The sequence below is a fragment of the Clytia hemisphaerica genome, unplaced genomic scaffold (assembly GCF_902728285.1).
Source record: "Clytia hemisphaerica strain Z4C2 unplaced genomic scaffold, Clytia hemisphaerica genome assembly, whole genome shotgun sequence".
NCBI classification, from domain to species: Eukaryota; Metazoa; Cnidaria; class Hydrozoa; order Leptothecata; family Clytiidae; genus Clytia; species Clytia hemisphaerica.
Window position 1 is genome coordinate 2352072 of NW_027103595.1, and position 23084 is coordinate 2375155.

General features: G+C 35.8%; 1 protein-coding gene across 1 annotated transcript; it reads right to left on the reverse strand.

Moving 5' to 3' along the window:
- Nucleotides 1-654: 654 nt before the first annotated feature.
- Nucleotides 655-11607, reverse strand: LOC136801702 (metabotropic glutamate receptor 4-like). The gene is made up of 4 exons (XM_067058356.1): nucleotides 11446-11607; nucleotides 5647-6990; nucleotides 4701-4976; nucleotides 655-3617 (listed from the first exon to the last, which is right to left on the reverse strand). Exons 1-4 carry the CDS (start codon nucleotides 11552-11554, stop codon nucleotides 2710-2712), a joined length of 2637 nt encoding a protein of 878 aa, XP_066914457.1. The 5' UTR covers nucleotides 11555-11607; the 3' UTR covers nucleotides 655-2709.
- Between the last annotated feature and the right edge of the window lie 11477 nt (nucleotides 11608-23084).

Here is a 23084-nt window from a genome sequence, read left to right on the forward strand (position 1 = left end):
CACCCTTATAAGGAGAATAACATAAAAAGTTTTCCCTGATCTAAGGAGTGCCCTACGACTTAGACATATGTAAGAGTTAGACTGGCTACACGGGCCGTCGTCCCTTTAAACCCGCTAAAAAATAGACGGTCGTACAGGCCTACGAAGAGACACAATTCACTACCTCGGCCGCTGGTCTAAATTTTCAGTCCTTAACGGGACTCCATATGAGAAAAATGGACCAATACTTTTTTCCTGCATATTGTTCAATTATATTAATAATGCTCAAAACATGCCTTTAGCTGAAATACGCCAAAATTGGGTACCAGAGAGGCTAAATTTTCAAAGAAAATCTGCCAAAAATTTTCTCCTAAGGTAGAACATTCTCGTTAGGTTGATCATTTGTGAACAAAATTGATTATCTATGAAAAGCATTTATTCAACTACAGGGATGTATTTTGAAAACTGAGTGGTAAATTTAAAGTTTTTGGAATATTGCAACTGAAAAGAGTAAACATTTGCAGCCTTCAACATTTTCAGAATTCAACAATGAGTTGCACCCAAATATACTTGATGCCCATCTGCAAAAATAAGTCATCAAGGAATCTGAAAATTGGACGTGTGTACTCGTCCTTAAAATTAAGGATTTACAGATAGTAAAAACAAAGTTTGTGTTTGATTTGATCAAAAAAATGATCATTTGTTTCTTACAGAATACAATGCTGGGTATATAATAAGGCATAAAATAATAATACCTAGAAATTTCTAAGAAGAAATAATATGCAACAATAAATCAAATGCTACTAGGGCTAAGCTAAGGCTAAAACAAATGTCAATTTGATAATAGTCTATTGCCAGTTTGGAAAGTAAAGGTAAATCTCGGTTTTAATATAAAACATCAAAGAAGTAATTGAAAGAACGCATCATGCAAAGCCTAATCGTCTAAAAGCATGAAGATCTCCGGATAATTTTTGAAAAATCTGATCTGACAACATATTGCCATTGTGAGGTTATAAAGCACAGGCAAAGGACAGCTTCATGCATTGTAAAGAAAATAAAATTTAAAATAAAACATTGAAATGATAAAAAATGAAACTAAAATTAATGGAGAAAAAACTTTCCTCTGTAAAAATAGAGGTACTGTAATATGACAGCCCCCCCCCCGAGCAATTCACGTAAGTGAAAAAGGCCCATTCACGCAAACCACTGGGGGCATATAATAGTGCCTTGACAGAAGGCTAAACTTTATACGTGAAGTTAACAACAATGAAATCGCGATAATATTTCAAAAAAATCAAACAACGTTTTTACCAAACGCTCTGACATTCATTTTAACGTATTTTTTTTCTTCATTTAAACCGAACGCTTGAATACTGAATTTCGACAAAAACTAAAGGAAATCCAATGAATGCTTTGTTTATTGTTGTTTTCCGCCGTTTTCACCGTTATTTGTAAAAATTCTTGGTCTCAAAATATCCGGTGGTAAAATGTGACGAATTCTTTACCGGTAATGTATATCGGTAAATTTTAATCGTTGTCTTTAACGACGGACATTTTATAAAAATCTTCAATCGAAAACTCTAAAACATCTTTAGGTTTTTCCATTCCTGCTTGGTTAACAATGTTGGAAAATCAATTGTAAAAAAGAAAAGGCCGAAAATATAAAATGGAAAATATAAAACGTAAAAAAACAGTGGTGGAAACAAAAAACTTCCTTAAAAAACACAAGAGATAAAAACTGCGAAAATGTTTTCAAAATATAAAAAATGTTTAAAAAAAACAAAGCAAAGGTAAATAGATATAGCCTTAAATTTGACGACACATCTCTGACAAACAAATCATGTCAAATCGACCGGAACGTACTCAAAATTTACCAAATCAGTAATGGTAATCCCGAGAATAAATAGTTCCATGTCACAATTTTAATGTCTTACAAATTCGTCGATTTAATTATAACTCGATTTTCAACGCGAACGATCTACCCATTACGCTGAGTTGCAATAATATATACACTATATACATATGAGATTAAGTAATCCTAAAAATATCACCGTTAAAAATCTCCTAGTAGAGAATGCGTGATAAAACTCTTAAAACAAAATACTATGTACAAAATATTAACAGTAACTGCATAATCCCACTTAAAATTTAGGACAGTTTATAAATCAAATTTTTCCAAACAAACTAAAATGGAAAAATAGTTCAAAGTTTCTAAAAATGCAACAATTTGAAAAGAATAAATCAATCTTCACAGTACACTGAACATCATACGGAACATCATACGGAACAATCCAAACCGAAAAATCTCTACTTGGTTGGTAGAATTTGGTAGGCAATGTTAGTTAAGAGATTCCATTCCCAGATCGAACAAAAATCTAATAGCTTGCGTTATATCTCGAACCAAACATCGCAGTCGGAGCCCTACGGACAAACTGAGAAGTGACTCTCCTCGTTTAAATGCATTCAACTTGCCATTGGGCCCTTTTATCATACCTCATCACTCAAATAGGTTTTCTTCATGGGCAAACCAATAGACATGGGCGGAGTAGAAGGACGTTCTGGCGGTTCATTTTGTGTGCCACCAATACTGAGGTTAAGCATACCAGGATAATCACGACGACGGACGAAAAATGTAATAGGCTAGTGGAAATACGAAATTTGATTGGTTGAAACCCGCTAGCCTGTTAAATTTTCGTTCGTCGTCGTGATTTTACCGATTTACTTAACCTCTCAATTGACGGTTTCTTGGTAACGGGCGGCAGTAAAGGATTGAGAACGGTCGACGGTGATACCATTTCGGACTTGGTAGGGTTCTTCCCACCCTTTAATAGTGAAGTAAATCTTCCGACAAAACAAATTTGCAAGAGCCATAAAACAAACGGCAAGTAGAAAAACAGCACACGTGACCTCGTGATAATATTCCATAGCCATGGTATAGTCGTATGCATAAAAAACAGCGACATATAATATTTGACAGACGAGAGAGAACAAATTGAAATAGAGTAGATCCCAGGGTTCATCATAAATGTTCGGTATATTTCGACTGTTAAAATTGACAACCAAGGTAACGAGTGCGCAAATTCCTGTTATGGGGACGATTAACGGGTTAACATTGGTGCAGCTAACAACTAAAAAATCTTCATCAGTGGTCAACTTATGGAAGACACGTTCCTTCATCAAATCAATCCCATTTAATAACAATTGTTGGCAAGCGATCAATCCACCAATTACAGGAAATGATAGACCGATGATAAGCTCAATTGCGGTGTTACTTATCACACCAGCGAAGCGAGGGAAACCTAGAAATGCAAAGAACAGTCGTACGGCTTTCATTAAAACAAAACTATGCACATAGATCAAGGTAACTGGGATGGCGATAGTTTGAATAACACATAATGTATTGTTCGGTTCCACGATGAAGACGATGTTGGACGCCAGACAGCAAATGATTGAGAGGATGAGTCCAAACCAGTAACCAGTGGACGAGACGTTGAACATTTTTCCATTTCGCTTGTGAATGATCCAAATGACAAGAAACACAGAAATTCCAACGAGCAATGTGGTTAACACGAAAATCAATTTACTGAGAGTCGCATGAACATCTTGCATCGTTCGCAAAACCAACTTCTCACATGTTCCTAAAAATATATAGATGGAAGATACATAATAATTTGTATAAAAAAGTACCAACATTGGCCCGTTCCAATTAATTTCCATACAGGGGGGGGGGGTGGACAAACCGTTTGAAGTCAAAAAATATTTCTTGGAAATGTGTGGATATCCCCTGGAAAATGGAAAAATTTGCAAAGAAGCCCTTGGAAAAATTCTATCTATACCTTAAAGTGACGGTGGACGAATGAATCAGTCTTTTACCCCCTGGAAATTTTGAAATAATTTTTTACCTCCTGGAAAAATGAAAAGAACACTCTTTTAGACCCCCTGGAAATTTCGCTCAAATTACCCCCTGGTAATGTTCGTCCATCCCTGTATGGATATAAAATGGAATGGCCCATTCCATTTGTGTTCTTTTCATCTATGTAATTTGACTACAATTAAAGTCTGTCCCAAAAAAATCGACTGTCCGAATATTTTTTGATACAGCGCTCTTGATGGAAAAAAAGATGACATACATACAAAGTAACATTCCCCGGTAGTCTGTACACAGACCCAGCATCTACGGCTAATTTTAAAATTCATTTTCTTTTCTTATTTGAGATTTTTCAAACCGACCACTGCGATGGAGTGTTGGTGAGAGAGTTATCAAACAAACAGACAATGCGCACATAGTGTACTACGAAGCGATAAACGTGAGATACACTCTGGTACAGAGTACCCCTCCGGACGATAACTTTAAAGTGGGCTAAAAAAGCCGGGAAACGAGCAAAATTGATCCCACTTTGAATGCTGCAAATTTTGATCCAAAGAGAACTTTTGTTAACCAAACAAAATGGCCTATTTTGCCCTAAAAAAAGACCAATTTTAGATGTGTATATCCGTGTTTCGCGGAATTGTCAAAAAACCGCGAAATTAGATTCCGCGAAAATTTCTTCCTTTAAAGTATCCAGAAAATATTACATAAAAATCGGGTAACATTTTGTCCGGTGATTTACAGAATAGAATAGCATTTTTCCCAATTCCACTATAATTCCAGTCCCCGAGACTAGAAACGATGGAAATCCAAATCCGTGAGCATATCATCATAGTAAGAAGAGTAAAAATACCTGTAGTTATATTTGCTCTTTCATCAGGTGCACATTGAAAACATTGAGAACCATTCGAGATTTCGTTTTTACCGCAAGGTACACAATCAAAGCAGCACATTGGCTGGCTGCCACTGTTTGGGAAGACTTTGCGGGCACCATAACCGCACTCATGGGAACAGTTTCCAAAGGGAACAGTATACCAGTGTTTATCGCCAAACCTCGGTATTTTATCATCTCCGTTACGCCCTGCTTCAATATTAGCCGTCTTCAAGACTTCGTGAGGAGTCAATCCACCTGAAAAAATCAACACTAATTTTAATCCCGTTGAACTGCGAATACCACCCAAATAATTATCTAATAATTTAACCAACAAGACTGTATAGTAGGTCTTGGAACAGTGGTAGAATTCTGTTTTGTTCACAGGACAGGCCAATCGATTTTAAAACTGAGATAAGGATAGCGGGAAGACGGTGAACCGCAACCTTCGGAAAGGAATGAAAAAAGTTCCTTGAATGAAAGGACGTTGTCCGCTAAAAAGGGATAGCCACATAGTTCGGTCATGTTAGAAAATACGTTAAAAACAACCGAAAAATATTTTTCAAAAACACAAAAACGAAAAAGAAGATACCGCTGCTGGATATCGTTGAAAAGGTTTAAATGTAAATTTTATGAAAAGAGTTTAAATAACAGCGATGAAAATTGCAACGACCCACAGTATGGCGTGAACTTTTTCGGGCCACTCGAAAAAAGTCCCGAACATGACCTGAAACGGCTCACACATGTTCGGGGCGAATTCGGGCCAGGTTTTCGGAGGCGAAAATCCAAAATTTTATGACCCGAACTTGGCCCGAACACCAAATGTTAAAAATGTTTTGCTATTTCACCTCGAACACGACCCGAAAATATTCGGAGTATGTTTTGGCCATACCGTTCGTCATAAATTACACAACAATAAAGGTATTACCTGTTTGATTGTGTAAGAGCCAGTAGTAGACGACCTGTGGATGCAGCACATGTATCACATCCCCATACATGCTTCGACTTTCAACTTTAATCGGGTTGGATACAATATAACCGAAGAATTTACGATATTGATTACACGTCATGTCCTCTCCAAGGATGTCACGAATCTTCTGTGCGAAAAGTCTCTTGAAGTCTGGTCCAATGGTAGATCGAGTACACGGTGTTTTTCCGTCACAATAGTCATTCAGAAAGGCTTCAAGTAACGCATAGATACATCTGAACATCAGCCGTAACATTGACGCCGATTCAGTGACCATGTTATAAGCCGCATCCCAACTTTCAACAGGCTGGAGCGTCTCCGGTTCTTGAAAGGTACATTTTCGATTAAACAGTGAAGGCTTAAAAAATCCAGAGCCACCATAACATTCGTTACGTAACTCCCAATATGCTATTAAGTAATAGTCATTTGTGCCATTGGGCTTGAGATTTCTAAAAGCTGCATAGAAATCTGGATCAGCTTCAGGAAAAAAATCGTCAAACAATTCAGGGAAAACGCGGAGACTAAATGTTCCATCCACTAACTCTTCGTGTCCATGCACCACATTGTAGTCTGTGTTGTGACTGTAGAAGAAAACTAATTGGAACCGGTCTTTGTAGCCTAGCTCGCGCATACAATCTAAAACGTATCTGGAATCCTCGACAACAGTGAATAAGACCATGACACTTACTTCCTCCATTTCGCCCAGAGCCTGTATCATGTCACAATTTGAACGGTCAATGAAATTTACTCCGCCAAAACAAAAATCTCCTTCTTTATCAGACAAAAAGCGTTTGGAAATAGCTTCCATGTCGACGCTCGTGATCAACGTGATGAAGTTCCATTTCAAATGTTTCAAGAATGAAGTCAACGCTTCCAAACGATACAGGTCTGAAGGATGAGTACCAACGATGTTGAATTGCTTTGCGAAGCTGTCGATGGAAAGCCCGGTAGGAACACTGGTGAACATGATGGATTCAGAGATGGTCTGATACGTAATGAAATGTCGTATATGTCGAGGGTATAGCATCCCAATTAGAATATCAGGGTAAACACCATTCCATTTTTGTCTATCATGTAAGAAAAAACCGATGTCAGTTTTCTTGAGAGATTTCGCCTGGCCATCAATAATCATGTTAAAGCCAAATCTTTCTTCGGATGATATATTTTTGAAGATGTGTCGTAAATAATGATAAAAATACGATTCACGAATTGTACCGATGTCCATAAATTCGATGCTCTTGTTCGTTTCTGTTTCAATGGGTGTGAGCTCAGTCAAGGCGTATGTCAGCAAGTTCTTCTCCAGATCTGAAAGAACAAAACAACACCATTTCAATTTGAGACAATAGGAATAAAAAATAGTCTTATCCCATTATTCTTTTTAAAGTAAAATCTTTGAAGGCAATGGTTTCAAAGAGATCCCAGATTTGATTGAAATCTAATGATCTCAATGTACAGCGGAGTCTATAATTCATACATCTACAACTCGTTCGTTAAACTCAAACGATTTTTCTGGTTCCTTCAAGTAACAATGCCTCGTAAACCTTACTCCATAAGTCAAAAATTTCGGAGAGGATGAAAAAGGGCAAAATAGCCATAATTTAAAGTCTTTTACGGTCTGGGCGCGCCTCTCGTGCTGACAAAACATAATTAATAAAGAAATTGTTTATAAAATGTTTGCTCGCGCTGAGCCGGAGCACGGAACTTGGCCGGAGGGAGCGCGTCTTTTTTTGTCTTTTGTTTAAAGATGGTATGTAAGCAAATGTTTGTAGATATGTACTGGAGCCTTATTCAGGTGCTGGCTCAATAAGCGAACTAGAACCAGTAGGTGAGTGAGGAGACCGGACTACGAAAAGGACGTGCTTAGGGGAGCAGAGCGAGACTTTGACTGAAGTTACATTAAGTTTATAACAACTCTAACTACAAATGTAAAGGATACTTAAAAACCTAGGTCCCGCAATGAAAAAATTTCCGAAAATCTTTTTTTAGTTTGGTTAATAAAGATTCACCTTCTAACGTAAAAAATTTATCAAAATCTTTTTTCTTCGCCGAAAATAAAGTCTTCAAAGTTGAGACTGTTCTTCACAAAAGTCTTCATTTTCTTCTTCATCAAATTTATTCATTGTGATTTTCAAATTTTTAGATTCAGGAATAATTGGCCTAACAGAAAATGTATATAACATGTCATAGTTTTGTTGGCTACATCAGGCAGAAATCTATATTTTGTAAATGGCAAATATAAAAAATTCACTACGGTCAGAACCCTTAACACATATATAACTAATATCTATGGGAACACATAGAATTGATATAATGTGTGAGTGTGACCGTTACAATCATTATTCAAAAATAGTGACAATTTATGAAATTTCGTTCGTTTATCATTGATTGTCCCTCGTGCCCATTGGGGTGGTACCGAGTTTATGTATCGGAGGATATCGAAGGCGACGGTAAGAGAAATGATACAAAACAAAGTCGATAGTTGATGTACGGCTCTATATCGCCTTTGCTCACCTAAATAGACGACGGTATTTTTACCGTCTTCGAGCAAAGTGGACGGTGATTTTAGAGACATGTCAACTTTGCTTTATACCGTCCCCCTCGATTTATCTCGAATACATAAACTAGCTGGTAATAAGGGAGGGGGTGGACGGAAGAGAATATCTATCTCATCTAAAATTTGACGAATTTGGTTAGGAACATTGATCTAACTAAGATTATAAATAGTGATTCTTATGGATAAAGACTCAATTTTAAATGCGATTTTTTTTTTTTTGAAAATCTGCTTCAGCCATCTTTTACCAATGAATGTACCCTACTTTCGTATAGTTATGCACCTTTGTGCTAAAAATCAGAAAAATTGAATGAGCCAATCTCGAGAAAAGCTGCTAACTAACGAACACGGGTTAATTTATAGGACCTCAGGTAGGTCCAAAAATGAGCATTTTTATTAACAAGACAAAAAAACTTATAAGTAGAGAGTGGGCCATTCCATTTTATATCCATACAGGGGGTGGTAATAGAAGAAGAATTTTTCAGGGGTCTACAGGAGTGTTTTTTAATTTTCCAGGGGGTAAAAAGTAATTATAAAATTTCCAGGGGGCGATAGGCTGATTTTAATTCATCAACCCTCATTTTAAGGCACGAAAATTCCTTTTCCGTCATTTTCTAGCAAATTTGGCCATTTTTCAGGGGGTATTCACCCATTTTCAAGAAATTAAGATTTAACTTGAAAAGGTTCGTCCAACCCCTTCTAAGAAATTTTTAAGGAACAGCCCAATTACATAAAAACATTGTTCGCATATGAGTGAAAACTATTTGTCTACACATCGTCTCTTTTGGGCTTGACCTGAATGAATAGACGGTTTCTTTATTACAGTCCCACTAAGGGTCGGAAAAATAGGAAAATTTCAACTTTTTACCCCCTGAAAGATCGAAATTTGGTCAAAATTGGTCAAATTTGTCCCGCTAAGGGTCGTAAAATTCCAAAAATTTTCCTTTGTTTTCTCCTTTTTAGTCCCGGTAAGGGTCCAAAGTTCGAAAGTCGGGCGGCACCCCCCGGCAGCTCGCAACCCTAGTACCCCCCCCCCCGGGGTAAAATCACAGCCCCAGAGTCTCTATCAGATCAGCTAGGCACAGTACCCCCAGCAAATTGGTAACCCCATCAAATTGCTAAATTTCTTCTCCCTTCTAATTACTGGACCCATTATTACCCCCATCGTTCATTCGTTGATCCGAGATTTTTTCAAACTTTTATTTTTTTACTTTTTTGAAAATGTATATGAGAATTCTTTGATTTTACTTACTCCTCGAAAAAGAATATATATTTAGTCGCGCGGCTGAGGTCGAAAAAAGTGGCTAGAAAATGATTTTCGTGATACACCTCTTAGATTCCACTTTTTTCGATGGAAAATCTCGAATTAGTATATGTAGATTCCAAAATCAAAAAGTTTCCACGATATTATCGTGCAAGTAACGAGTAAATGGCGATTTTTTGCGTTTCCAGGCAAAATTGCAAGGCCTGGAAATTCATGATTTTTGGGGGGTCTTCAAATTAAAAAAAAACCTATATCACATGATAGAGCTCTTCAAACTGAGCAAAAAAGTGTATTACACCAAAGTCCCAACTTCTCTAGATCAAAAGTTATGGGCCTATTTGTGGTCAAAAAAGTGTTTAATTTTGCATAAATTAATGCAGATTGTGGGGAAATTCCCTGTTTTCCATCAGTTTTTTACCACAAATAGGCCAATAAAGTTTGATCTAGAGAAGTTGGGACTTTGGTGTAATACACTTTTTTGCTCAGTTTGAAGAGCTCTATCATGTGATATAGGTCTTTTTTTAATTTGAAGACCCCCCAAAAATCATGAATTTCCAGGCCTTGCAATTTTGCCTGGAAACGCAAAAAATCGCCAATTACTCGTTACTTGCACGATAATATCGTGGAAACTTTTTGATTTTGTAATCTACACATACTAATTCGCGAGTTTCCGTTGTTTTTTTTGGAATCTAAAATATGTATCACGAAATGAAACGTTTTTCGACCTCAGCCGCGCGACTAATTATGGTGACAAGCACTTCACCAAAAACCAACATTTTTCATCCCGTTTCTTAGACCATGTTCAGACGCTACGGTTCCGTTCCGTTCCGTTCCGAAACAAGTGTGAACGTCAAAATTCGAAGCGTCAAAAAAGAAGACGTTACAAAGCAAAACAGATCGAAAGGTTTCGCTCCACTTTTTTTATCGGAATGGAACTGCTCCGTTTGCTTGCTCCGAAACGTTCCGAATCCAATATGAACACACTCTATCCGTAACCAAAATCAAACCGGAACGAAACGGAAGAGTAACGTGTGAACATGGTCTTAGTGAGTTCCACTTTGATGATTTTCGAAAAATAGAAGCCTTTCAAATGCTTTGACGCAAATTCGAAACTTTTGCTACTGCAGGAGCTTCAAAAGTTTAAAGTGACGTCAAAAAATCGAATGTTTAGAGCCCAAAAACCTGGGCTCAAAACATTCGAAAAAGTGGAATAGACGTTACAGCGTAGAAAAAACCATGACGTCTAGTATACCTTATCGGGAAAAGAAATGTCAGAGTTTTATTTAGTCGGGTTTTTTTTTGTCAGGGAAAAAATTCGTCACCTAGAGGCATTTTCGTCACTTTCCACCGACCAAAATTTCAAATTCGTCACTTTCACCCGACTAAACTGTCCAAAAAAAAATGGCTTCCTTCGCTAGCTCGAAAATTGGTCTTGTAATTCGACGTTTAAAGCACTAATTTCGGTAAATAAAGGTGTAAAGAAATTAGATTTTAATTTTAGTTGCGGTATAAAATTTCGGGTAAATGTTTTGGTCGGGGATAAAATGTCGGGGTAATAATAGCGCTCCGCAACGCATACGTCATAATTTTTACTTTTCACTTTTTTTGACATTTGTACGAGTTGCAACCCCACAATTCAACGCGGCTCAATTAAAGATACGTGCAAGCTGTTATATATCTTTTGTCAAACGATGCAATTAACGTGCAAAAGAGATTAACGCAAAGGTTGATGGGATTGGAACTCGTACAAACACATCGAGAGTAATGATTATGTCAAAAATAAAATCTATTTTTAAATTCAGCGCAGTGCGCTATTCGTCGGGGAAAAATTTCGTCATCCCCTCAAAATTTTCGTCACTTTCCCCCGACATTTTTTCCCCCGATTGATAAGGTAATAGGCTAATGTTATGGTAATGTAGTGAAAGAGAAAAGTAGTGAAGCTTACCATCCTCAGATTCGTACGTTCTGTAATAATCATTCTTCGTGCTGCTCAAGAAAACAAAGTTGGGTAGTATGACCAGTAGAAATACCACAACAAATTCTGTTCGCTTCATTTTTCAATCATTCGTAAATTAATGTTTCTTCGCTAAATACTGTTATGTTAATAGTTGCTGGAAAGTAGATTGAAACAAATAATTAATTTGATTTCTGTGAGGGTATCATATAAATAAAGTACGGAAGCCTTAAAGTTTGACAAAGCGAGCAAAGTCCGTTACGTAAGTTCAATAACACCAGATTACACAGAAAGCCTTTATTCCCATCATCAAACGTTTAATTTCGACCGAGCGATTACAATGTTATGGTTCAGTTCTGTTTTTGCACAATCGACAAATAAATTTTAGTGAAAGAAAGACCATTTTTACCGCCGTGTAACTTCAGAAAAAATCTGCTGGTTCTTATAAAAAAAGTGTTGATGAATCCTAGAAAAAAATTTGTCCAAGGCTGGACGAAAAAAAGACTACATAATATATTCAAACCACCACAGAACAATTCTTATAAAAAATCAAATTATTATCATATGGGAAATTTCTTGGCAAAGGGACGTCTATTTTGTTTACTGTTTTCAAAGTTTTGAAGCTTTCTTTTCCAAAAAAAATGAAAAACGTGGTGGAGAAAAGATAAAAGCCTAATTTTTACAAAAACACAAAAGAAATAACATATTCTAAAATTCATTGAAGTTTTACAAACAACATGAAAATTATTTTCCAGAAGAAGATAAATAATACATTACTGTACATTAAAATTTCATATTTGATATTATTGAAAAAGATAGGGGCTCAAATTAATTGACACTTTGCTAGAAACGATACGAAAAATGGCGCTATGTTTAACCAAATTATAATGAAAAGTAAAATCAAATTTGCACGAAATAACAAAACTTTTATCTCTGCAGGAATCTTCTTGAATTAACTTAATTTGAGGTCTGTACATCAATTGTAAAAGGGGTTACGCACGATACGAAAATCTCGTGTTCGCAAGCGAAAGGTTTTTTACACTACATAACGTAGGATTGCTAAACTTTCCGATTGCTAGTGTACAACTAGCCAGTACCTTCCCACAAATCGCGATAAAAAAGCGGTTTTCGTCTAACAGGCTAGTGTACAACGGAAAAGGACCAAATCCCACAAAAGTAGATTTAACACCGATTTTAGTCGGAGACGCCTAGAAGCAAAAAGATCCCAGAGACGGGGCAGGTATGTTTTCCCGGGAATGAGAAAGTTAGCCATTTTATGATACAATTTTAAAAAGTTGTACCCAGCCGTTTGGGTGATGCGTGATCAGGAAATACTTCGAGGCATGATTTGGGCTATTTTCGCGATATTTGCATGGTGAACAAACCTTTTTTTGGTAATTTTCATGATCGTCACGAGAGCAAGGAAAATTTCTATCAATGAATTTTAAACATGTACAAACTCTGGTGAACCAAAAGAAATTTGATTGATTCTTTTCAAAACAAACTGCTTTTTTGAAGTTTTTTTAAGTCAAATATCTTAAAATTTCAACCTAAGATACTTTTTCTCTTTTCTCGTTTTCTTAAATCAGGGGGTAATATCTAGGTAGGTAGTATATCTACCAAAAATTGATCTTGTTCATCAAAAATTGAGAATATTTTACAATAAGAAAACCAAAGGAAAATTTATATTTTCAAAATAGATGAAATATTTTGCATATACTTTCATAGTATATAAAATATTGGAAAAAAGGTTTAATATATAAAATATTGGAGAAAATGTAAAATATATATATTGCAAAAAAGGTAAAAAATTATAGCATCCAAAAGTTATATTTTTTGAAATGCATGTCAAAAACTTTCAAAACAGGGAAACAATTTCATAATCAAACATACACTTTTTTAATATAAGAACAATTTTATAAGAACAACGAGGCTCAAAATCGCCAAAAAATAAGAACATTTTAAGAACAATGCTGAGCCTGAAACTACTAAATTTCAATCAATTTAGGGGTCAAAGTAATAAAAACTGGGTATAATGCCTAAAATACCTGACTTACATCCTATTAATAAGAACATGATAGAAGCTCAAAGTGCAAAAAAAAAAAAAAAAAAAAAAAAAACAGTCGAGGCTCAGAAAATTTTTACTGGTTCTTATATAAAAAAAGTGTAATGCAAAAGAAGAAAAAAAAATCTCATACTGTATATACAGTACTGGGAAATATTTTCATAATCTGAAAGAACGTCGAAAGGAAAAAATTCCCCTAACAGAAGGCATTTTGTAATTTTCGAAAGCATGCTGCAAAAGCATAAAATGTCACATAATTGGCAATCATAATTTCAAAAATTTCCAAAAAGAAAAAAAGTCTTCATGCCAGGATATTGCTTGAACAAATTTTCAATTGAGGCGAAAATAAAAAAATGTAGCCTTTCTGGAAACCAACCGGGTGAAAAATAATAATTTTCTGATCTGGCCGCAGACTATGGGTTCATCTATTTAGTTCATTATAAAAAAAATCAAGTTGGAGCATTTAAGCTATAAAAGTAGTTTGTTTCGATATTCCCACTTGTTTGTACATAAAAGTTATTGTTAAAGTTACTTAAGTCATCAAAAAAATCAAATAAAAATTTTTTTTCTGGCCAGCGCATCAAAGCTTTTTCCTTGACCTGCATTCCGGAAACGCTACATTTTTTTTTATTTTTGCCTGACAGCAAAACTTTTCTACATTTTTTAATTTATGCATGTGGAAGAAAATGTCAAGTTAACGACAAACATTTTCCACATTTTAAACGTTTTTAAACGCACGTAGAAGAAAATGTCCAAATTCACAGCAAGAATTTCCAAGTTTTAAACGCACGTGCAAGAAAATGTCCAAATTCACACAACCAAAAGTTTTCCACCACCACGTTGCATTTTTAAAACATCAATCATAAATCAGTAAATTTTGCTCTGGGTTTAAATTTTTACATTAAAGCTAACCAGTTCATATCCAACCACAACCATTTCCTTGGGTGCTGCATCTACCATCTGTATCTGACCATCATCATAAAAAAGTGAGTTCAAACTTTTTTGATGTCGCAAAATTTTTCAAATATAGCATGGTCAGATTTATCCACAAATATTCAGTCAACTGCCTAGTTAGAATTTGTGTAAATATACAGGCAAAATTGAAGTTAGTTTGTTGTGAAAGTTGATAAAATATCGACCTTTCAAGAAGAGATTGCATCGCCATCATCTCTCATGCCAAACCAAACGAAACATCAAATTCAGGAAGGAATAATAATAAGAAAACTTCATCATCAACCATTTCTTGTAACAATCACACAAAAATCATGATCCAATTCAACTCTTTAAAGCATAAAAACCATAGAAAAATAGCCAAAGAGCGGTAGCAACCAGTTGTTTATTTTTGCCCGCCATCTTTGTTTTGACTGTTAAAAGACAGTATGGTCCGATCAACAATACGCTTCCGAACCAATCGACGTTTCCCGATCGAGAAGGATACTTATATTTTCCCGCGACGTTTCTCGAAGAAATGACGTCTTCATCCTCGTATAAAAATACTCTACTGTTTTTGACACCGGAGCTCGATTTACAAAGAGATTTGGAAAAAATCCATTACGTAATGCTTCCAACAGACAGTCGGGTGCAGGCGACAATTCTCCATGTTCGGACTTAAGACAGTTGCACACGACGACGAAAGTCTGAATGGAAACGAGGCTAAAAAAGCTGAAAAATCGATTTTATCACCCCGCATATCAGCTTTTTCCCGCGCTTTTGCCAAAAGAATCGCACTCGCTCGCTGCGCTCGCTCGTGCGTAATGAGGAAAGAGTTGAACGTGCTGCAAAAAAAAGAAAAGAAAAAAATATGACGTACAATTTTCGGTTTCGTACTCGACGGTCTCCAAAAGGTTTCAGGTTAAACAGATTAAGTATACAGTGGAGCCTCTTAAACTGGAACCTCCATAACTCGGGTCCCTACCACAGATATCTGTAAAGCCAGAAGGGCTAGATAGGCAACTTTAAGCTTTCTCCAGCAAAAAAAAGTGAAGCAAAAATTTGACTTTTTAAATTTCGTGCCGATGGATAGGATCTAGCATTTTAATTGTTTTCGGATCGCGAGATCAAAAAAAGTAGCCGGCAAACGCTATTTCACATCTCTCAAACCGGTGAAATTGCATATTTTAGTCACGTGACTTTGGTAGGAAATCCTTCCAAACCTAGGCTTCACTTTTCGATAAAAGCCACAAATCTAGCCCTTCGGGCTTTACAGATCTGTGGTCCCTACTGCAGCAATGTCAATGCATTGCAATGCTATCTCCGTGCGCATTCGAGTTATGGATACCCCAAAGATTCACAACAACACATCTGCAGGGCAATTATAGAAAGAATTCCACAACAAGTTTCGAAAATTCGTTTATAAACACACAATCAGCAAAAATCTCAACAATGGAATGTTTACTTCAAAATTCAACACATCTCAAAAAATAATACACAACAACTGTGTTTGTTCTCAATGCCTAACTTCAAGACGATGGGAGATGTTTGGACAACTTTTTGCAGCTTTTTAAAAGATTTTGCGAGCATAAACTTTTGCAAACCTGCAAAAAAAAACTTTCGCGAAAAAGAAACAACTAATATTCGCAAGTTTTTGTTCGCAAATCAAAAATAAAATTTGACGGCAAGACATACAGCCAAAGCTGTTTTGATAATTTTATATTTTCTAGCCGGTCATGTATGTTTTGACCGAATCGCACGACAAGTTTCTAGTCAGAAAATCTGCCGTTTACTATCTTCGCTTTCGGATTTAAATGATAGCGCGCGCTGCTCTACTTTTCCCCCATCAAAATTATTAAAGGCAAAAAGTAGTTGAGCTCCACTGGACTAAGTCTGGATAGAAGGTAATATGTACGCCATACGAAGTGACCTTGAATGCTTGCATAAAAACAAGTGATACTTTGATGGACCTACCTGGATTATGCATTTAACACGTTTATAATTGATATCTACGTGACGTGACCATTAAACAATCAATCAGAACACAAATAGTGACGATCTATTAAAATTAGTCGTTTGTTTCTTATAAAAAAAACGTTTAGAAACCAAAATTTCATGCTCTTGTTCTTTCATATTCAAGACTTCGTGAGCAAAAAAAATGTCCAAAAAAATGAGTAATTTGGCTAAGAACATTGATGTATGTTTATTAATAGTGATTCTTATTGATCAAGATGCTTTTTTTGAGCTGAAAAATTCATTTTTTACAAAAGTCTGCTTGAGCCATCTTTTATCTACTTTCATACAAAAAATCAGAAAAAACAAAGGTCCAATATTTCACTAAGTCCAAAAAACCCTTTTATGGCCGTTTTTTTAGCTGAAATTTACCCAATTTTTTTTTCTCCAAAAATCGGGCTCCGTCACATTCGAGGATTTATAGTTATGCATCTTTGTGCAAAAAATCGTAAAAAATGAAAGAGCCAATCAATCTAATACCTAAGCAATTGATAATGTGCTTATAAAAAATATCGAATTTGGCCAGTTTTTCTATAAAAACACATCAAACAACCAAAATTTCCTGTCTAAACACTCGTGAGAAAAAAAAACATCTATCTCATAAAAAAATTGAGTAATTTGACTGAGAACATTGATGTATGCTTATTAATAGTGATTCTTATAGATAAACATGCGTTTTTTGAGCCTACAAATTTTTTTTGCAAAAATCTGCTTAAGCCATCTTTTACCTATGATGGTACCCTACTTTTATGCAAAAAATTAGAAAAAATTAATGACCCAAGTTTTCACAAAGTCCAAAAAAACCGTTTTTTAGCCGTTTTTTGACCCAAATTTGCCCAAAAACATTTTTTTTCGAAAATCGGGTTCTGTCACATTCAAGGGTTTATAGTTATGCATCTTTGTGTAAAAAAATCATAAAGAATGAAAGAGCCAATCTCAAGAAAAGCCAATGCCTAAGTAATTAATAATGTGCTTATAAAAAATATCGAATTTGACTAGTTTTTCTATAAAAACACGCCAAGCAACCCAAATTTCCAGTCTAAACACACATATTCTTCAAAAGTAAGCCCTCGTGAGAAAAAAAAAACATTTATCTCATAAAAAAATTGAGTAATTTGACTGAGAACATTGATGTATGCTTATTAATAGTGATTCTTATAGATAAACATGCGTTTTTTGAGCCAACAAATTTTTTTTGCAAAAATCTGCTTAAGTCATCTTTTACCTATGATGGTACCCTTCTTTTATGCAAAAAATTAGAAAAAATTAATGATCCAATTTTTCACAAAGTCCAAAAAACCCGTTTTTTAGCCGTTTTTTGGCCCAAATTTGCCCAAAAACATTTTTTTTCGAAAATCGGGTTCTGTCACATTCAAGGGTTTATAGTTATGCATCTTTGTGTAAAAAATCATAAAGAATGAAAGAGCCAATCTCGAGAAAAGCCAATACCTAAGTAATTGATAATGTGCTTATAAAAAAATATCGAATTTGGCCAGTTTTTCTATGAAAACACGCCAAGCAACCCAGATTTCCTGTCTAAACACACATATTCTTCAAAAGTAAGCCCTCATGAGCAGAAAAAACATCTATCTCATAAAAAAATTGAGTAATTTGACTAAGAACATTGATGTATGCTTATTAATAGTGATTCTTATAGATAAACATGGGTTTTTTGAGCCAACAAAATTTTTTTGCAAAAATCTGCTTGAGCCATCTTATACCTATGATGGTACCCTACTTTCGTGCAAAAAATCAGAAAAAATTAATGATCCAATTTTTTACAAAGTCCAAAAAACCCGTTTTTTAGCCGTTTTTTGGCCCAAATTTGCCCCCAAAAATTTTTTTTCGAAAATCGGGCTCCGTCACATTTTGGGCATTGCCATTTTGCATCATTGTGCAAAAAATCAGAAAAAACTAATGAGCCAATCATGAGAAAAGATGGTAACTAACGGACGGACAGACGGACAAAGGTTAATTTATAGGACCTCCACCGGGGTAGGTCCAAAAATCTAATGAAAATCCGACGTAGGTATTTGCCTGTTTTCCAGACTGACAGACAATTCAGAATTCCTAAACCTATCTAAGAAAGAAAACTCCTGAGACAAAGGCCCTTGAAAAAATAACCAAAACAAATAAAGACAGACCCAAAAAATTTGATCGATCAATTTCTATTGTCCTTACTCTTTTTTGTTGTTCCGCAAAAGAAGAAAAAATCGAAGGAAAATAAACCAGACAACTTGACGCCTACTTTTACAAAAAAGTAAAAAAGCTACATTTGGAAAAATGTCAGGCAACTTTGGGCGAGAAAAGTTGCTAGAAAAATTAGATAGTGATTTTCATCAAAAGGTTGAAAAAGATCATGGCAAAGCTTTCTAAATTCAAATATCTAAATATACATATTTTCTGTCAAGCCTTTCATTTCAAAGTCTGTAAGGAAAATTCGAGATCACGGCTGTACGAAATTGGCAAAGAAATTTGTATTACATCCACGATGTAAAAACCTTAAATAAAAGGTCGGACTTGGACAACTATTGCAATTTGAGCTGAACGGGACAGAAAATCAATTTAAATTATTTTCAAAGAAATGGCAAAGTAGATAAGAAAAGCAGACCAGAAAAGCCCCATCTCACAAAGATTTGCTCAAGTTTTCAGTTTTAAAGACGTTTTACCAGAGGAAGAAAAAAACGCGGAGAATCTCTCTTTACTGTGCCTATCGTAGACACAGACCATTGTTCCGAATTTCATTCAATAAAAATCAAGCCCCTGCAACCTTACCAGCTTTTACAAAATAAATAGTATATATAAAACTACAAGGTAAAGATTAAAAAAAAAAAGACCAGAGCTCTTTTGTTCAAGCTGAAACTTTCTACGCGATTTATCGAACTTATGTAACCGTAGACTAGTAAACTAGTCGTTGAAAACAGACCCATATACAACAAATTTAAGCTCCAAATAAAAAGAATCGAAGAAGTGAGGTTGCGTGTCTTTTCTGAATTTCAACGACTAGAAGCTACTTCCCTCAAAAAACGTTGTTTAATTTTACAACCTTTTTTAGGTTTTTGAGAATCCATCCAACTTTTTTGACTAAATGATATTTCATAGTGACATTTAAACATGGGAACATATAAATAAATGAGCATTTCCAAAAATACAATAAACAGAAAGAAAAATAAATGCAATCCCGCACGGGTCAGACATACAGAAATCTGTATGTCTCTCCTTACGAATTTAGGTGAAGAAAAAAAGGTGTTGGAAGAAGCTTCTAGTCGGTTATTATCCTTTTCTCTCACGCGCGCTGAATATTTAATTAGTGTTTACATTATTTGATTGACAATTTTATTATAAGTAATAACCGACTAGTTTACTAGTCTAATGTAACCGGGGAGCATAAATTCTAAAATAGTAAACAGGGAAGCGTTTGAAAAAAGGGCAGAATCAAAAAAATATAACAAAAATTTTCCAACAACCAAATTTCCCACCAAAAACAAACCACCACACTCCACTCACATTCCATTTTCTGAATGGTGTGAGAGTTGAAAGTTTGTAGTCTCGCCGCGTGGAAATAGAATGTTGCAAAAAGAAAAACTCCACCGCAGAGATTCACATTCAAAGAGAAATCAAAACAAACATGGAAAGAAAGAAATAGCACCAACGGTGGAGAACTTGAGAAAAAACTCCTTTTTGAAAAAGAATCAAACATTTCGAAGCGATGGGTCTTTTGTTGTTTTGCTAATAGCATAATAAAACATTCACATTAATTTGACGTAAAAGACTTTTGAACTGGGGGAACAACAAAGCTAACCCACAGTGCCCTTTCTACAATAGCAGCTTCTCAAGCTGCCAATATAGCCTTATGTAATGGAATCAACCTACCCTCAACCGTCATGTGTAGTAAAATCAAGTTTGACCTGGGGAACGATGACATCACAAATGCTGAATACAGTGAGGACATTGTCAGAATTCGGGAACTAATAGAGAACTGGCCCGGGGGGGGTACTAGGGCAAGATGGGTTACGGGGATGCTCCGCTGGTCAGGGTACCTTTTTTGACCTCCACGAGTCCCAGGTAGGGTCGCAAAAACACCAAAATAGAAAAATCAGTCCCCCGTAGGGTGCCTATTTTTGGAAAATTTGGGGAAAAAGGAGAAAATTTGAGAAAATTTTGAAATTTCAGTCCCATTCAGGGTCACTTTTTTCGCAAATTTCGAGTCCCACGTAGGGTCCATTTTTCGAACGTCAGCGGAGCACCCCCGTCGGTCGACAAGGGTAGTACCCCCCCCGGGAGAACTGGCATATCAATAAAAACAGAATACTATTAAAGTCTTTACTAGAACACTATATCCCTGGTGCATAAAACTACACTTTTTTATCTACTAGATATATAGCTGTCAGTAACTGTGGACTCACAGTCAGGTCTGTAGAGACTTTTTCTCTCCTTATCTTCTACCCCCGCTCTCCCCTTGTCTGTGTCTCTAGGCCTTATGTTTATCCTCAGTTATTGCAGCTAATTCTCTACATACACCAACCAGACCAGAGTCTACCAGAGTATCCCTCTCTTATACTTTGTTTTGATTTTTTGAGGTCTGTTGTTGGTTTTTGAGATTTTACTCCTGGGTTTTTACTACCTTTTGTTTTGATTTTTATTTTGATTTCTATCGAGGTTTTACTCCCATACAGGTCAGAATCACAGTTTCTTTGTTAAGTGACACATATCAGCGGGCTCATCCTAGGTGATTCCCTTTTTATTCTATACGGGTAAGCGAGATGACCTGGCTTTCCCTAGGGCATATCATACTTCCATACGGATAGGCCCTGTAGCGGATCTATGAGCCCGCCCCCGGGGAAGCGAAGTCACTCCAACTCGTTTGTCATATATAGTCATATATAGTCTATAAAAAAAAGTAAATAAAAACGAAATTTTTAAGTGTAAATTATTTTTTCAAACAAGAGTTATACCGGGTGACCCACGAAAAAGTTCGGACGTTTCTCGGCGTCTTGAGGCCGAACAAATGTCCCAAAGTGCTTGGAGTTTTATTATTTAGAAAGTAGATATCCTAACTTAAAATCTGAGCCATTTCTTTTTAAATTTGACGCACAAGTTCCCTAGTTATGAGCTTTTAAACTCAAAATTCACTTTTCGGAAAGTGTAAAAAACAGGTAAAAAAGGGGTATCAAATTAGGTATTTTTAGACGTTTTTGATATACAGTTTTTGAGAAAATTCCTTGAAAGTGCCAATTTTGATAAAAACTAGTCTTGTTTTAAACAAAAACTACTTTCAAAGGTGTTTTTAATAATTATTAATGTCATAAAACTCGTTAAATAAGTCAATTTATAAGAGATTTTCTAATTGATTGCATTAATTTAATACCTCTTTTTTACGTGTTTTTTACACTTTCCGAAAAGTGAATTTTGAGTTTAAAAGGTCATAAGTAGAGAACTAGTTGGTCAAATTTAAAAAGTGATAGCTCAAATTTTAAGTTAGGATATCTACTTTTTAAATACCAAAATTCCGAGCACTTTGGGACATTTGTTCGGCCTCAAGACGCCGAGAAAGGTCCGAACTTTTTCGTGGGTCACCCGGTATATTATACCATATTTTTGGTGATTAAAGAAAAACGAAAAAAAAAAAAAATAACCTTTTTTCTGACACCTGTGCTTATTTTTTATAAGAAACAAAGAATTTATCCTGGGGTTCTTTTCGTTTCCCCAGCGTTAAAAACAGTTAAAAGATGGACTGAATTAATGGTTTCCCTGCAGAAAGATATCTCCAGAATAAACCAGCTTTAAAATAATGTCAGGGCTATAAAACCTCCAGTTAAGGATTTGCAGAGCTAAATTGGAGAATTATTTAATCCCCCAGCCGAAACCCGCGACCCACGGACCAAGTCATCAAAAAGTCATGTCCATTCATTTATAAAGCTTAAAAGAATCGACAGGGAGGGGACTCATTTTTGATTCTCCCCTTGGGGGTGGGTACTGCCCTTGCCGACCGACGGGGTGTGCCGCTGAAGTTCAAAAAATGGACCCTTCGTGGGACTCGTTTTTTTTTTTTAAGTGACCCTGAATCACAGATATCTGTAAAGCCCGAAGGGCTAGATAGGCAACTTTAAGCTTTCTCCAGCAAAAAATAGTGAAGCAAAAATTTGACTTTTTAAATTTCGTGCCGATGGATAGGATCTAGCATTTTAATTGTTTTCGGAGCGCGAGATAAAAAAAAGTAGGCGGCAAACGCTATTTCACACCTCTCAAACCGGTGAAATTGCATATTTTAGTCACGTGACTTTGGTAGGAAATCCTTCCAAACCTAGGCTTCACTTTTCGATAAAAGCCGCAATAGGCCTTCGCTGACTTTTCTATTTTGGTGTTTTTTTTTTGCCCTATACCTGAGACGCATGGAGATGAAAAAAGATACCCTGACTGGCGTGGCGTCCAAGTACCCCCCCCCCCTGTACACATCGCTTCGAAAAAATAAAATATTTGACCCTTTTGAGAGACTGAATTTCAAAATTTTCCTTTCATTTCAGACGTTTTTGCGACCCTTTGAGAGACAACAGTCGACTCTCTCTAATTCGATCTTCAAGGGACCAAAAATTTTCTTCGAATTAGAGAAAGATTCGAATTA